We start from the raw sequence: 17,450 nt of genomic DNA, 5'->3' as shown, positions 1-17,450 counted from the left end.
ATATATCTGTATCTGTATCTGTATCTATATCATCTAACCATTCACCCATCCATTCACCCACCCATCCATCCATCCATCCATCCATCTTCTTGTATAGACGGTTGCTCAAGCTCCACTGGTAAGACTAACAATACTTGGTGAATTTTTTTCTATTATGCCATATACTTGTCATAGAAGAGGATGAAATGATAAGGAAAATGTTTTTGATACGATGATAAGTGAGAAAAAATAAGCAACAAGAATAAAAGCGCTCAAGGCCTTACAGAGGCTCATGAAGCCCTACTCTGACTCCTCTCTCCATTGACTCTTTGACTTCATCTCTTGACTGTCCCCAGTGCTCCCTGCTTTCCAGCCACACTGGCCTCCTGTTCTGCTCCTGCTAGAGGCCTTCGCCTACTCTGTTTATGGCATTTGTAGCTATAATATCCTTCCCTCCTGCCCTTTACTCCAGACACCATCATATTCTCTCTGTTTTCTAACCAAAGTATTTATCATCTTCTAAAAGTAATATAATTTACTTCTTTTTTACTGTCTTCAATCCCCTGGAATTTAATCTTCATGAAAGGAGATTTTTTTTTTTTTTTTGGTCTATCATAAACTTCCTAAAATGATGTTGGCCTTAATAAATATTTGGCAAATGAACCGATAAATGGTTTTGTTGCTATGTTACTACTACGTTAAAATTTTTATATGTGTATTGTCAAAACTTCAAAAGGATAATGGAAAGATAAAAAGCATGATTTGTTAAGGTGATGTTTTGAAGAAATGCTGTCTTTTATTTGGTGTTTAATTACAATTTCTAAAATATTTGTATAATAAGAAATAAAAATGAAAATTCAGAGAGTTTTTCTTCCTTTTCATGTAAGGCAGGAATATTATAAACAGATATGATGATTAGCTGGGTACTGTGAAACAGAGAGATGACCCAATTCACACTAGTCAATATTAAATATATTTACCTTCCTTTGAACAAATTTCAGCCTGCATCAACTAAAACACAGATGCCATAGGGAGCTTCAGGTGAGAACATATATATTCTCTCAGAAATACATTTTAACCCTAAATTCATACAATAATTTGTTACTCAAAACATGTGTCTAGAAAGAAATTCTATATGGAGTTTTGCCTTATTTCCAAAAATTCATCTTTATCTATTTCAATATGCAGTAAGTAATACCTTAGATATCCTTTTTCTACCAATTAAAGCTAGATGATGAGTAAGTCACAGGCAATTCATTAAAATGATGCCAAGTGTGGATATGAGCACTGGGTGTTATGTGGAAACTAATTTGACAATAAACTATTTGTAAAGTAAGTAAGTAAGTAAGTAAATAAATAAATAAATAAAATGATGCCAAGTATTATAGCATTAGTATTTAAAGGATAAACCAACATTTCTCAATTCTTTCTAATTCATGGTAATGAGTTTTACAGTATATTAAGCATGGGTTTTTGGGTGAGATGAGTGATTTACCAATGCACTGCATAAAAAAAAACGTAATTCAAAGTCTCTGCATCATTTCTGATACTTTTACTCCTACTTCTCCTTTCATATGATGGCATGCTAATCGTCAAAAGCATTGTATAGAAAAGCTTTATCTATTTTAATTTTAAAATAGATAATGGTTAAAATAAGAATTTCCCTTCCCAAGTAACGGAATAAGAACAAAAACATCAGTTACTTCATGAATTTCTGAGTTGTTAAAACAAGCAAAATGGTGGTGTTTGTTTATGATTTTACCTACTTGTTTATACATTTGTCATGAAAAGAAGGAAAATTCAGAATAAAAGAAAAAGTGGAAAAAGCTTTCTTAAATAATACTCTTTAATTGAGACTTTAAGGTAATATTTGATGTCCGTGAAGATATTTACTGGAAAATACCACCTTGCTACACAGAATTCATGTTTATTGAAGAGAAATTGAAAAGAAAGAGGTATACCTAGATAATAGTCCTCAAATAGTGTCACTTGCACAGCAAACATTCAATAAATCTTTGTGGAAATAAATGTACTGTTTACTTACCTTACTTGAATGTAGGGTGACAACTTTTTTTGAAGACAGATTCACTGAGGTATAACTTACATGCAACAACAGTCACCGTTTTAGTGTATAGATGTATGACTTTTGACAAATAAATATATAGTCATATATACCTGCCACAACCAGCAAATATGTAAGCTTCATTGCTACCGAAAATTCTAGGCTCCTTTTCAGTCAGCCCCTCCTCCAAGCCAAGCAGAATCCTAGCCCTTGGCAACAACTAATCAATTTTTTATTAATATAACTTTGCCCTTTTGATTCATTTTGAAATGTTGAACTAGCCCTCCATTCCTGGGATAAATCTCACTTGGTCCTGACACCTCTGTCTTTATATATGTTCATGAAAACTATTTTGTACTTGTCTTGTACTGCCTCTATCTATCTGTTTTTGATATCAGGGTAATACTGGCCTTATAAAACCAGATAGAAATGTTCTTTTTACTTCATTTCCTTGAAAAGTTTTTGTAGAATTGTGAAAATTTCTTCCTTAAAAACATGGTAAAATTTGCAAGTAAGGGTCTCTAGGCCTAAAGTCTTCTTTCTTGAAAGCTTCTTAACCATACATTTATTTAATATATGTCACAGTATTCAGATTATCTCTTTCTTCTTCAATGTTCATTAGTAGTGTCATTTAAGGAATTTGTTCATTTTTTCCAAATTGTCAAATTTAAGGACATTAGAACTGACAGCCTGTTACTGTCCTTTTAGTATCTGCTGTTTCTACAGTGATAGTACTTTTTCACTCCAGCTGCTGGTCATTTGTGTCTTCTCCTTCTTCTCCTTTTTTTTTTTTTTTTTTTTTTCCTGACCAGCCTCACTAGAATGTTATCATTTTATTTAGCAAACATAGTTTTTGGTTTCATTTTATTATTTTTATGTTTCCAATTAAACATAATTTGGGTTTAATTTGCTCTTCTCTTTGTAATTCCTTAAGGTGTAAACCTAAATAGATAATAGGTTTAAGACTTTTTTCTTTCTTAATATTAGCATTTGACATATAAATTTCTCTGTTAGCTCCACTTAAGCAACATTCCACAGTTTGATATATTTTGGTTTTCATTAAATTCAAAATATTTTGTAATTTCCCTTGTGATTTATTCTTTACCTCAAGGATTGTTTAAAAGTGTGGTATCTAATTTCCAGATATTAGAATATTTTGCAACTGTCTTTGAGTTATTGATTTCTAGTTTAATTCTGTTATGGAGAATTTATTATATGATTTAAATTCTACTAAAATCGTTAACATTTGCTTTATATATATCTACACTAGCAAATGTTCCATGAGTACTGGAAAAATGTTTATTCTATTATTATTGGATGAGGCATTCCATAAATATTAATTAGATGAAGTTAGTTGATAGTGTCTTTCAAGACTTTTGTATCTTTCTGGGTTTCTATCTGCTTCTTCTATTGATTTTTGTGAGAGGAGCACCAAAGTCTCCAAAATTAATTATGGATATGTCTGATTCTCCATTTAATTTTCTCAGTTTTTGCTTCATTGAACTTGAAGTTTTGTTGTTAAATGCATACACATTTAGGGACGCTATGTCGTATTGTTTAATTGCACTCTTTATTATTATGAAATGTCCTCGTTTTTTCCTAGTAGTCTTCCTTGATCTGAAGTCTATATGTTTGATATTAACAGAGTCACTATAGCTTTCTTTTAATCCGTGTCGGCATAATATTTCTTTTTGCATTCTTTTATTTTACTCTACATTTTTCTTTATACTTAAATGGTTTCATCTAGACAAAGGGAAGTTGGATCTTACTTTTTTATCTAGTAAAGACTGAATGTTTGTGTCCCCCACAAATTCATATGTTGAAATCCTAGACTTCAGTTTGATGGTATTCGGAGGAAAGTCTTTGGTAGGCTCTGCTCTCATGAATGGGATTAGTGTCCTTATAAAATAGACTCCAGAGAGCTCATTCACCCTTTCTGCCATATGAGGACACGGTGAGAAGATGGCTGTCCATGAATCAGGAAGCAGGCACTCTCTTTCACCAGACACCAAGTCTGATAGTGCCTTGGTCTTGAACTCCCAGTCTCCAGAACCATAGGAAATAAATTCTTGTTGTTTATAAGCCACTCAGTCTATGGTATTTTGTTATAGCAGCCTGAACAAAGCTATTATCTAATCTGACAATTCCTTTTGTGTATTTAAACCATTTTTATAAAGTATAAATATTGATAGAATTTAATTGAAATCTACCATCTTGCTATTTGTTTTCCATTTATTCCATCTGTTCTTTGTTCTTTCTGGTCTCCTTTTTGTGGCTTAATTTTGACTGAATAATTTACATAATTCTATTTTATCTCCATGCTTAGCTTATTATATATACCTCTTTAAAAAATTTAGTGGTTGCCCCAGGGTTTTCCATGTATGCCATTAAAAACAATGTACTTTCAGATATTAAGCTGCTTCATTTAGAGAGCAATTCTTAAAACAGCACACTGTCAACTCTTCCCTCCCATCTTTTGTGCTATTGATGTCATCCATTTTACATTTACATATGCTATAAACACATAATGCATTGCTATTAGCTTTTCTTTCAACATTTATTTTCTGGAGCATATATAAGTAAGGAAAATGTAGGGTTGACCTTCAAAAAAGTTTTTTGAACTGCCTGGTTTCACTTAAACATATTTTTTGTAAATACAATACCATAAAATATTTTATGATTTTCTTAACATTTTCTTTTTTCTAGCTTATTTTACTGGAAGAATATAGTATATAACACGCATAACATATAAAATATGTATTAATTGACTACATATGTTATTGGTAAGGTTTCTGGTCAACAGTAGGCTCTTGGCAAAGTTTTGGGGGAGTCAAAAGTTACATGTGGATTTTTTTACTGTGCAGGGAGTCAGCACCCCTACCCTCTCTATTGTTTAAGGATTGTAAGGCCACAACGTCTAAACCAAAATGACTCCATGACAGGCTTTAAGTTTCCCCTCTGAACTAGAAGGCCTGAGTTTCAGCTTTCCCGAAACTATCAGGCAGTTTACACATTGCCCAAGGCAGGAGAAACCACCCTTGCAACACCCAATCAGGAAAGTCCAGCGACCACCCTCCACATTACTGAGGGAGAGGCCTGGAGATAGAAACTATAGATAGGACCCTGTTACAGAATGTTAAAGTTAACCTGTTAGTCGCCGAACAAGACCCTAGGCTCGCTCTGTGATTGGTTGAATTTAAAGGTACTCTAAATGTTGTAATTGGATCCCGCCAAAAGTAACGAATACTCTAGACAATGTGTATGGTCAAACCCGCTGTCAATGATGTTGAATAATTATGATTGGATCACTGTTCCCATGTCACAACTTCTGTAACTCCCCCGTCTCAAACCCCATAAAAACCCTACTCTGCCCTCGTTCGGGGCTCTCAGCACGGATCCATGCGCTGGTGAAGTCTGTGAGCCCGAGCTCGAGCCCATAATAAAGCCCTTTGCCTTTGCATGCGTGACTCGATCTCCCTGGTGGTCTCTGGTCGGTGAGGATACTGCGATCTGGGTATAACAGGATCAACTGTATTTTACACTTACCTTCCTTTTAACTATTCCTAGAGTTCTTAATTTGCAAGTATTTGTGTAGATTCCAGTTTCTGCATAGTGTCATATTCCCTTTGCCTAAAGACTTCATTTTGTTTTAAATTCCTGTGGTGCAGGTCTGCTAATATTAATTAATTAATTAATTAATCCTTGAGTCTCAAAAACTTTATTTCACCTCCATTTTTAAAAGGTCTTTCTAGCATTTCTATTTGACTTTTTCTCATAGTTTGCATCTTTTTGCAAAATTCTGTATCTGTTTAAGCCTGTTGTTTACATTTTCTACTAGAAATTATAATTTATTATTTACTAATAATTGGTATTTAAAATTTCTTAAGTGACATTTCTAGTGTTTGTGCCATTTCTGAATCTGGGTCTATCATTTGATTTGTCTCTAGATAATGGGTTCTTTTTTGTTATTTGTGTCTTATGTATATGCATTTCTTAATTGAACGTCAGTCATGGTCTATGGCACAAGTAGGGACTGAGGCAAATAATATTTATGCTGGGCAATGGGCATGTCCCTTCCATTAATCAAAAGTGTGGGAAGCTGAGTCAATCTACTGAGTCTCTGAGCTTTGGTTTCAGTTTTGTTGTTGCAGCTGTTTCCTTCAGGGTTATCTTGTGTTAATCTTGGGAGCTATGCATCCAGAAGGTTTTTCCTCAATGTTCTTGCTCCACCCTTCCCTTTGTGCTTGGACCCCATGGTGGGAGTCTCAATTCTCTTACCTCTTTCTCAGGGACAGACATTTGTTGTTTGTTACTTGGTATTTTTTTAAGTTTATTTTTATTTATTTTGAGAGAGAGATAGAGGGCAAGTGGGGAAGGGCAGAGAGAGAGGGAGGCAGAATCCCAAGCAGGCTCCTCACTGTCAATGCAGAGCCTGATGTGAGGCTTCAACTCATGAACCATGAGGTCATTAGCTGAGCCGAAGTCAAGAGTCTGAGGCTTAACAGACTGAGCCACCCAGGTGCCCCTGTTACTTGGGATTTTTTTGAAGTCATTATAGTAATGAGGAGCTTCTCTGTCGTCCTGCTTAGATCGCATTCTCAGGCAGGCCTTGTGCTCCTTGACCTTGGAGTTGGAGCATTGTCAGTGATTCTGCCCCTTCTGGCTTCTTTTTTTTCTTACTTCATAAATATATTTATATCTTAGAGGCTTAAAAAATGATTCCTCTGAATGATTCCTTGGTTTTCTGGAAAACTGAGTCTTCTCATAGATCAGGTAACTTATAGTTTAAAAGGGAGCTCTATCTTTGCATTATTGTGATGGTATTTTTTTCCTGGTATTATATGAATCCTATCTTCTGAGTTCTCCCCATATCATATGGCTGCTCATCCATACAGTACATACCCCAACAGGGTATTGCAGACCGAAGTCTAGAACAGGCCTACAGCTTTTTACATATATAATGTTGGCCTATAACTGATTTTGTGCTACAGTGGCAGAGGTAAGTATTTGCAACAGAGATCATATAACCCACAAAGCCTCAATGACTACTATCTGGCCCTTTATAGAGCAAGTTTGTTTATTCTGGTCTAGAAATTATAGAGTGTAGAAATTGTAGGAATTGTAGACCCCTGGATCTAGAAAGGTAGAGTAGTTCTGAAGCGGTAGTTAGGAGACATCTAGCTCAGAGTACAATACAGAAGAAATCTGCTCTGTGCCCTTCTTAAATTTATTTTCTTCAAATGGAAGCTTTCCCATTCATTCACTCATTTGTCTTATGGCACGGTTCCCACCACCTCCGTCACAAGTATCTGGAGTTTATTATAAAATGTGGCTTTAAATTAATAGTTCCAGTAATATATTTCATTGAAATATATGTATATCTATGTAATAGTTTAGAAACCCTGCCAAAACTTTATGTAACTACTTCTTTAAAATGCAGAAGCCTGGGTATAGTCTGACCAAAATTTCCCATTTGGAAATAATGTCACAAGTTTTTTCCTATACATTTTGGAAGGCAGCAAGAACCTGAGTTCTCACTCTTGCCCCAAACCTCTCATGCCAATTTATTTCAGTTTGCTTTTCCGACAACTGGCAGAAATGGCTTGCCTGTGAATTTTCTTTTAATGAATCAATGTCCAACAAAAATATCAACAGATTTAAGTTTCAAATAATGATCTCCTTTACCAGGCAAAAGTTAACACTATTTTTTTTTTAAACTCGATTGGAAATATCTACTGTAATTCCATTTTTTTTTTCATCAGTTAAAAAGTATTCAGGCCTTTAGCCAAAGCAGGTTTTCAAGCATAATTTATATTTGCATTGCTCTTAGTTCCATCCTTTGAGAAACAGCATGCAAAAAACTGCTTCATGTAACAGCTTCTCTGAGATGAGGTCTTACTTCTTGATAACTTTATATATATCTAATACATACATGTGTAAATATGTATGTATATGTCTATGTTTTACATGCATACTTTTTCTGTCAATTTAAATTACAGACCGTAGTAGAAATCATGATTTAATGCTTTAAATGCAGGCCAATACCAACTGAAAAATTTAAGAATAATCTTATCATTTATATTTGGTTAATATTATATATGAGTTTATATTTACTCTTGTCATCTTCCAACGTTTGACTCTCTTGAATTTCCTTTACTTTTCTATAAGTATGATGACCTTCTATCTGCCTTCTTACATAAAACTCATCTAAGGTAGAAGAGTATATGTAATAACAGGCAGTTTAATTTCATCCCTATCTCTAGGTTGTACATGGAGTGTGATATTGTATAGTGTCCTCCTATAGAATTGCCCTATTCTCATCCCAACTCAGAAGAAGACACTGAAATCAATGTCAGGTTTCAAAGTCAAAGATAGGAACTTAGAAGAGTCAGTTTGCAAAGTCAGGAACAGGAACATTAAAGGCCAAACTCAAAAGAAATATATGAGGAAAACAAATAATCAAGAAATCTTAGAATAAGAGTTAAAATACTAATTTTTATACTTACTAAATTTTAGAATAGTTTGAATGCTTACATCATTTTATTGTCATATGTAATACATAGAAAACTCCCTTCTCCTCCAAAGATGTCTATGTTCTAATTTCTGGAAACTGTGAATATGTTACCTCACATGGCAAAAGGGATTTTCAGATGTAATTAAGTTATGAAATTTAAGATTTTCCAGGACTATACTGGTGGCTCCAATCTAATTACTAGGGTGCTTTAAAAAGAGGAAACAGAAAAGAGTCAGAGGGAGATGGTATCATAGAGTAACAGTCAAAGAAATGTAACAATAACGGCTTTGAAGATGAGTAAGGAAGGAGGACCATGAATTTAAAAGAAAAAATGGTTTACAGCCTGTAGAAGCTCAAAGAGGCAAAAGAAAAAAAGGAAAAAGAAAGATTCTCCCTTATAGCTTCCAGAAAGCAATACAGACTATTGAGTCCTTGATATTAGCCCGGTGCAATGCATGCTAGACTTGTGATATGTAGAATTGTAAGATAATAAGTTTGTATTGTTTAAGCTACAAAGTTTGTGATACTTGTTACTGTAATAGAAATTTAGCATCAAAGTTACCACAGTTATTTATATTCCACTAATTTGTTGTTCACTAATACTTTTATTAATATCATTGTTTCACTATTCCTGTTTTCTACTTTGATTAGATCTTACTCTAAAAAAGTAATTATATGAGAAAAATGTTTTTATCAGTAAGGGTGTAAGTGTGGAATTTTCTATATCCTTCCACCTATGAGCATAGCTTTCAATTGCCCTTGTTCATAATAATTTGACAGAATAGATTTTAAGTTTTTATTTATTTATTTTGAGAAAGAGAGAAGGCATGTATGCAGGAGGGGCAGAGAGGGAAGGAGAGAGAGAATCCCAGCAGGCTCCACACTGTCAATGCACAGCCCAATTTGGGGCTTGAACCCACAAAACATGAGACCATGATCTGAGCCAAAATTAAGAGTCAGACAGTTAACTGACTGAACTACCCAGGCACTCCAAATTGGTCTGCCTCATTGACGAAATAGAATTCATGAGTGACAATCTTTTATTCCTTTTACTCTCCAGATTTTTTTAATAAACTTTTCCTCTAGCTCTCTTTCTCTCTGTCTCTCTGTTAGAGTATATATATTTTTTTAGTAGGAAATCTTTGTTTCCTATCTGTAATTTTTCTCTTCTATCTATGCAGATCTTTTGTATTTTTCCTCTCTAGATCTTTTGCCCAGAACACACAAATCTTTCTTAAGACATTTCCTTCTCATTATTTGTTTTCTCTATCTACTCCTCAGATTCCTGTTATTTGTTACATCTCCCAAACCTATTCTCCACATCTCTTCTTTTTTCTCTCATTATTTTTCTTCTTTTCTAAGATTTTGACTTTAATTAATTCTGATTTAATGTTTAAAAGTATATTAGGCTCTGCCACAACAGTACTTTTTAATTTAGAAAACTTTTTATTTCTTTAAAACTGCAGTCAGGCCTTTCAGATCCTGCATTATTTTAATTTTATGCATAATATCCTTTAAAGCATAGTATAATTCTCTAAAAAAAAAAAAAATGGGTTAGAGATTTTCCAAACTGTAGCTTTCTTCATTCTCTCATTTGCTCTGATTCCTTAGACTAGATATTATCTCTTGAGTTCAGTGATGTTTCTGTTTTCTCATTCTAAATTTAAATCCAAACTCTGCTTCTCTCTAGATATATAAGCTTGGGTAAGTTAGTAGTTTTCTCCAAACTCAGATTCCTTATTTAAAAAATTCCTCTAATAGCACCTACCTTATTAGAGATCTTATGATTAACTAAAATAATAAAAGAAAGAGCTCCTCATAGTGCAATGCACATGGCAATTGCTTAATGAATGAATGTTGCCATTATAATCATCGCTCTCATCACCATCATAACCATCAACATTATCATCAATATAGAAGAAGGTCTATTATGTTCCCGGCAGGAGCAGAGGTTGGTTTTATAAGAGTGCTCGGATTCTTATTTTAATCCGATGACTAGATAAAAAGAGAAAAAATAAAACTTAGATTTACTGTAGAATTTGCCATTTCTGAATTTCACTTCTCAGGAACCAGTCTGGGTGGCACCTGAGGCCAAGCCAGCTGCAGCCAAAAGCTTTATTTCCAGTTGAGGAGATCTTTTCCCTTGATATGGCAGCCAGAAATTTCCTGAGTTATTCTGTTTCAACCTTCAGTTCTCTTATGAGCTTGTCCTTCTTCCTCTTGATGAAATGCAACCACAGCCATATGCCGACTCTTTGCCTAACTTGGTAGCCCACATCAAACTTTTTTGTGTGGGGGGGGAGGGGCAGTGAGTGTTATCAAGGGTTCTCCAACCAATGTGGACAGTCACATGAGTGTTTCCCTCCAGCCTTTGTCCCTAGAAGTTGGTGTAACTGTGTGGTAGTGGGATGGGCTAAGGTAGGGGTGGAAGGATGCTGAAGTCTCATAGTTGCTCCCCCTGCAAGGCATGACTTCACAAATGGAGATGCACAAATTGTCCTTCCCTTCCTTAGATATATTCCTATCTGCACCTACATTGCAGACATTTCTCAAAGTTTTTGGCCATGAATATCTCATTCTCCTAATTTTCACTTTGATGTAGCTTTCCCACATTTATATTCTATTTTCCATTTCACTAGTCAGCTAGGAGGACAGGAGTTAGACATGAATGCTCATTATTAATGTTACAGAAAATCAACTCTTACTCTTGAAATAAGTTTTCTTTGTCAAGCTCATCTTATACTCAATAAAGGGTTCACTGTTTAAAAATCATAAGGCAAAATGTCTTCTAACGCTTTTACATTTTGACAAAACTGTAAATGTGAATCTTTTTCCATTTTTAAAGTTCTCAAATCTTATTTCTACTGCTTTAGAATCTATTTAAGGTCCAGTAATTTCTAAAAATACTTTGCTCTATTAACCTAAAATGATCTCACATTACTCTATTACAATAGCAATGAAAACTAAGCCAGGTTTTTATATCTATTGAATTTCATATATTTTCTACTATAGCCCAATCCTCCTAGAAAGCTGTTGAGCACTTTAGATACTTAGTTATATATTGTGGAAATAGAGCCCCTCCATAACATGAAGCAATCTAAAATGCATAAAAAATACTTTCAAGGAGATCGCTTTCCAACTGTGGTTAAAACAGATGTGGAATACGTTTTCTGTTTTAAACACTCTCAGTGTAGTATGTTCAACTTCTTCCTGCTTATCTAATAATGAAATAATCAGATATTTAACTTTTCCCTTTAAATCACTGAAGATAATTGTTTTGTGATGTGGGATTTTTATTTTAGATCATATATTGGTTTACAAGGTTCAATCAATTTTTTAGCATTCCTTAGTTCTCTTTTTATGAATTTCCACTTAAAGCTAAAAGACTATTGAATGAACTTTATTGCTAATTCCTTGTTAAAATCAATTATGTTAAAAATATCTAGAACAATGTTTCAAAACCATTTACAATTGCAAATACAAAGGCAATAAAAGCATATGGCAGGACTGGGTTGGGTCCTATTTGTAGCTCTAATAACAGATGAGAAAGTCTCTAAGATTTACTTTAAAAAGTTAGAAAAATTTATGTTCTGACTTCTCTTGAAAAGATAGGATTTGTATATAGAAATGGAATAGGCATTCAGCCAAGGATGGGGATGTAAGGCTTTTTGAGAGCAATTATCTCACACTACAAAAATACTTCTTGTACTGATCTGCTGATGAATATCTCAATTGTAGCAATACTTATTTACTTATTTGTTTAGTGGGCAGATCTTTCCCTTTCTCCTTCTCTCCTTTCCTCCTTTCCCTTCTCCTGTGTATGACTGTAATATGAAAGAGCAAACAACATTTAGCAAGGCATTAAACATACTGAATAAACAAATACTGAATTGGATTGTTTTGTGTTCCTCTCTTAAAATAATCCTGGGAGAGTTGAGATGTTTCAAGTTTCTGTCATAGTGATTATCAAAATTTACTGGGCATAATAATCATCTTGGATGCTTATTAAAACACAGATATCCAGTCCCCATCCCTTTGAGATTTTGAATACAGGGAATCCTTGGTTCATATCATCTGAAACCACTCTGAAACATCATCTTTGTATGAACTTGTTTTATTGCTTTCCTCTGGGGAAAGTTGAGAGATCTTGAATGGAAACAAGAAAGAACAGTTAGATGAAACTGTGAGTTAAACCACTGTCGTTTCTTGACAGTCTCATTATGCAGGGATTTGAGTAAGAGAGTGAATTTTAGAGTGGATGTTAAGCATCCTCCTTTTGGTTCTGCAATTAAGCATGGGGTAACCAACCACACAGTGTTAGTAAGGTGGACTTCTTCACTCTGCACCTTTACATCCTAACAGTCAGCAATTCCTCTGCTGGCCCTTAACCAGTGACTCATAGTCTTTGCCCCATCTCCATGGCACTGCCACTGCCTTTGTCAGTCTTCGCATTGCTGCTAGACTATCGTGATGAAGTAATTTCCTTGTGGGGTTGTTCTACATCTCTTCCTCTCCCAACCTGCTGATGAGTCAGATTTCAAAAAAGCAGATCTTATTAACTCACTATGTTGCCGAGATTCCTTAAGGATCTTCACTAATTTCAGGATAAAATTCAAATGTCTGAGTCATTTGTGATGTGATGCTTATTGCTCCTCCCTTCTACACTGACCTCCAGTCATGTTGAACTCTGTCCACATCCTTGGAAAAAACTCACTCTTTTACATCCACAGACATTGGCTTCCTCTCCTTCTATTTGCCTGAAGCACCAAACACTCACCAAAGAAGGCTGACTAATGTCTACTAATCCCCTAGAGTTGTAACTTGACCTCTAGATTAAAAATACAATGACATTAAGAAATATTCTGCATAAATAAAATCTATGAACTTAAACAATTCTCAATGTTTCATAAAATTCTATAATCAGAACAGGAAAGAAATATTACTGCTTTCAAATATTGTTGGGATCACTGGATAGAGAAATTCAGAAGAATGAAACTGGTCCAATTTCTTACACTATACACAAAAATAAATCCAAAATGGAAGAGAGACCTACATGTAAACAAGAAACCATCAAAATCTTAGAGAACACAGGCAACAACCACTGTGACTTCAGCCACAGCAACTTCTTACTAGACATGTCTCCAGAGGCAAGGGAAACAAAAGCAAAAATGAACTATCAGGACTTCATCAAGATTTAAAAAAAAAAAAGCTTCTACAGAGCAAAGGAAATAATCAACAAAACTAAAAGGCAACTCATAGAATGGGAGAAGATATTTGCAAATGACATATTGGATGAAGGGTTAGTATCCAAAGTCTATAAAGAACTTATCAAACTTAACATCCCCAAAACAAATAATCCAGTGAAGAAAGAGGCAGAAGACCTGAATAGACACTTTTCCAAAGAAGACATCCAGATGGCTAACAGATATATGAAAAGATGCTCAACATTACTCATCATCAGGAAAATGTAAATCAAAACCAGAGTGAGATACCACCTCACCCTGTCAGATGGCTAAAATGAGCAATTCAGAAAACAATAGATATTGGTGAGAATGGAGAGAAATGGGAACCCTTTTGCACTGTTGGTAGGAGTGCAAACTGATCCAGCCACTCCAGGGAACAGAATGGATGTTTGTCAAAAATTAAAAATAGAACTACCCTATGACCCAGAAATTGCACTAATAGGTATTTATCCAAAGGATACAAAGTTGCTGATTCAAAGAGGAGCATGCACTTCAATATTTACAGCAGAGCCATCAGTAATAACCAAAGTATGGGAGGAGCCCATATGTTCATTGACTAATGGATGGATAAAGAAGTTGTGGCTTATATATACAATGGAATACTATTTGGTGATCAAAAAGAATGAAATCTTGCCATTTGCAACAACATGGATGGGACTAGAATGTATTATGCTAAGCGAAATAAGTCAGTCAGAGAGTGACAAATATCATATGATTTCAGTCATGTGGAGTTTAAGTAACACAACAGATGAACACAGAGGATGGGAAGGAAAAATAAGATAAAAACTAAGAGGGAGGCAAACCATAGGAGACTCTTAAATATAGAGAACAAGCTCAGGGTTGCTGAACGGAAGTTGGGTAGGAGGATGGGCTAAGTGGGTGATGGGCATTAAGGAGCACATTTACTGGGATGAGCACTGGGTGTCATATGTAAGCGATAAATCACTAAATTCTATTCTTAAAACCATTAAAAAAGAAAAATATTTCTGGCTTCAGGAAATTTTTAGTGAGTATACAAGATATTAACTACATACTGAGTCCAAGATTAAAACTTATTATTCTTCCTTTATGCTTTTCTTTATGTCCTAAGTTTTATGACCCAGGAATTTACTAATTTTATAAATGGGAAGAACAATTCTTACAATTTTTTGATGAATGACCAGTAGCAAAAAAAAAAAAAAAAAACCCAAAAAAACCTGTTATTTCTATACAATTTCTTTCAAGGAGTTGCAAGTTCATATGTACTCACTCATTTGTTTTTTTTTTTTTTCAAGAGAATATTAAATCGTTTATTGATTACACATGATAATGGATGATACACAAGCTTTAATCCCATCTATAATTTTATCTGATACCATGATTCAATTTAGATATATAATGCATAGGATGTGCCAACAATCATATTAATAACCAAATAAACTCCAGGACTTTGCTTGGGTGACCCTTTTAACGGTGAACTCCAGGTCACAACACATTAACTGTCAGTTCAACCACACCAATGTTTGTGGAGACAATGGATTCTGTGCCCAAGCAGGTTGCAAATAAAATTTCAAATGGAACCTGGCATCACCCTGAAGGAATTCTAACTTCACACTGTTGGGGTAGTTTACCAAGATGGCTTCAGAGTAGACTAACTTTACACAGCACATTTAAAAAAAGACACATTTATTCAGCGTCATGATCAGACTATTACATTTAGCAATCAACAGCATGGGTGCAAAAAAAAAAAATCTACATTAAAACCCTTTGTTGGAATGCTTTACACTTTCCACAGAACAGAAACTAAAATAACCTGTTATACAATTAGTCACAAATACAGTCCTCGAGTTTTTTGCCCATACACATGAGTATTGTCTAAAACATGTCTTCTTTGTAGCAGCTAGGCCCTGCCACCACTGTGCTTGGCTGAGTTCACAAATCTGTTGTAACCTGTAGCTTCCCTGTCACTTCTCTGGCTCTCCTCTCCTGCTAAGCTTTGTTTCCTGGCAGTAATTAAAACCTTCTGCCACTGCCATAGCTACTGCTGCTGCTGGAACCGCCATAGCCACCTTGGTTTCGTGGTTTGGCAAAGTATTGGCCTCCACCACCATAGGGGCCAGAGCTTCTGCCTCCAAAATTTCCTCCTTTCATGGGTCCAAAATTTGAAGACTGATTGTTGTAATTGCCAAAATCATTATAGCTTCCACCACCTCCAAAGTTGCTTCCATCATTACCAAATCCGTTATAGCCATCCCCACTGCCACCATATCCACCACCACCTCGACTGCCACCAAAGCCACCACGCCCACTGAAGTTTCCTCCACGACCAAAGTTGTCATTCCCACCAAAACCACCTCCACGACCACCACCGAAGTTTCCAGAACCACTTCGACCTCTTTGGCTGGAGGAAGCACTAGCCATCTCTTGTTTAGACAGAGCCTTCCTTACTTCACAGTTGTGGCCGTTCACAGTATGGTATTTTTGAATAACAATCTTGTCTACAGAGTCATGGTCATCAAATGTTACAAAAGCAAAGCCTCTCTTTTTGCCACTGCCTCGGTCAGTCATGATTTCGATCACTTCAATTTTCCCATACTGTTCAAAATAATCTCTTAGATGATGTTCTTCAGTGTCTTCTTTAATGCCACCAACAAAAATCTTTTTCACAGTTAGGTGGGCACCAGGTCTTTGAGAATCTTCTCTCGAGACAGCCCTCTTTGGTTCTACAACTCTTCCATCCACCTTGTGTGGCCTTGCATTCATGGCCGCATCCACCTCCTCCACAGTGGCATAGGTGACAAACCCAAAGCCTCTGGAGCGCTTGGTGTTTGGATCTCTCATTACCACACAGTCCGTAAGCGTTCCCCATTGCTCATAATGGCTCCTCAGATTCTCATTGGTTGTTTCAAAGCTCAAACCTCCGATGAAAAGCTTCCGCAGCTGTTCAGGCTCTTTGGGAGACTCTGACTTAGACATGACGGCGGTGGGAGGGGAGACTTTATCGATGCTTACTCGGCGGCGTCCACGGGCAGAAAGCTGTACTCACTCATTTGTAATTTGACATGTTTCTTAGCAAGGCTGAAGCCTAATGTATTCTTACTTTACAGGCACAATATTATATCTGCATAGGCAGATAATATTTCAGGGAACCAATGGCAGAGGTTCTTAGGAATATTTGCCCATCATTCTTTCCATAGAAACTACTGGCATAGGTCCTGAAACTCAATCAATTATCAAGTTGTTACCGTTTATTAAGCAGTCAAGTAGTACAGGTCTCCGTATCAGGATATCCAAAACTAAGGAGGCCTTTTCAAGCACCAGATATAGTCCCTGCCCATTTCCCCCTAATTCCTATATCATTTAGCAAATACACCATAATACGCCATTTAAATTGACAGAAAACATTTTAAAGTCTGTTAGCCACTCCAGGCTCTTGATTACAAACAAGAGAAAAAACACTGGCTACATTGAGCAGGAAAGGAATATACTAGAAAGATTGCATAGTTCACAGAACTCACAGAAAGTCTAAAGAACTAAGGAGAACATAGCCAGATCCAAACTACAGGACTGATCTGCTTAAGACTCTAAGTGTCCCACTGTCCTGTCTCACCACCCTCTGTTTGCTTCCTGCCAGAGTGTAAGAACTAGACTCTCTGCGTCTGAACTCCTCCAA

At 35.6% G+C, this 17,450-nt stretch overlaps 1 protein-coding gene across 1 annotated transcript; it reads right to left on the bottom strand.

The window, feature by feature from the left end:
- Window positions 1-15,790: 15,790 nt before the first annotated feature.
- On the bottom strand, window positions 15,791-16,806 carry LOC120236704 (heterogeneous nuclear ribonucleoprotein A1-like). The gene has a single exon (XM_039239649.1). It carries the CDS (start codon window positions 16,751-16,753, stop codon window positions 15,791-15,793), a length of 963 nt encoding a protein of 320 aa, XP_039095580.1. The 5' UTR covers window positions 16,754-16,806.
- Window positions 16,807-17,450: the final 644 nt, after the last annotated feature.

This window comes from Hyaena hyaena, unplaced genomic scaffold, assembly GCF_003009895.1.
Source record: "Hyaena hyaena isolate Hyena2069 unplaced genomic scaffold, ASM300989v1 scaffold_159, whole genome shotgun sequence".
Lineage (NCBI taxonomy): Eukaryota > Metazoa > Chordata > Mammalia > Carnivora > Hyaenidae > Hyaena > Hyaena hyaena.
This window is presented reverse-complemented; position numbering and strand designations above follow the sequence as displayed.

Excerpts from the sequence above, each read along its gene's own strand:
- LOC120236704 (XM_039239649.1), bottom strand. The coding sequence starts at position 16,753 with ATGTCTAAGTCAGAGTCTCCCAAAGAGCCTGAACAGCTGCGGAAGCTT.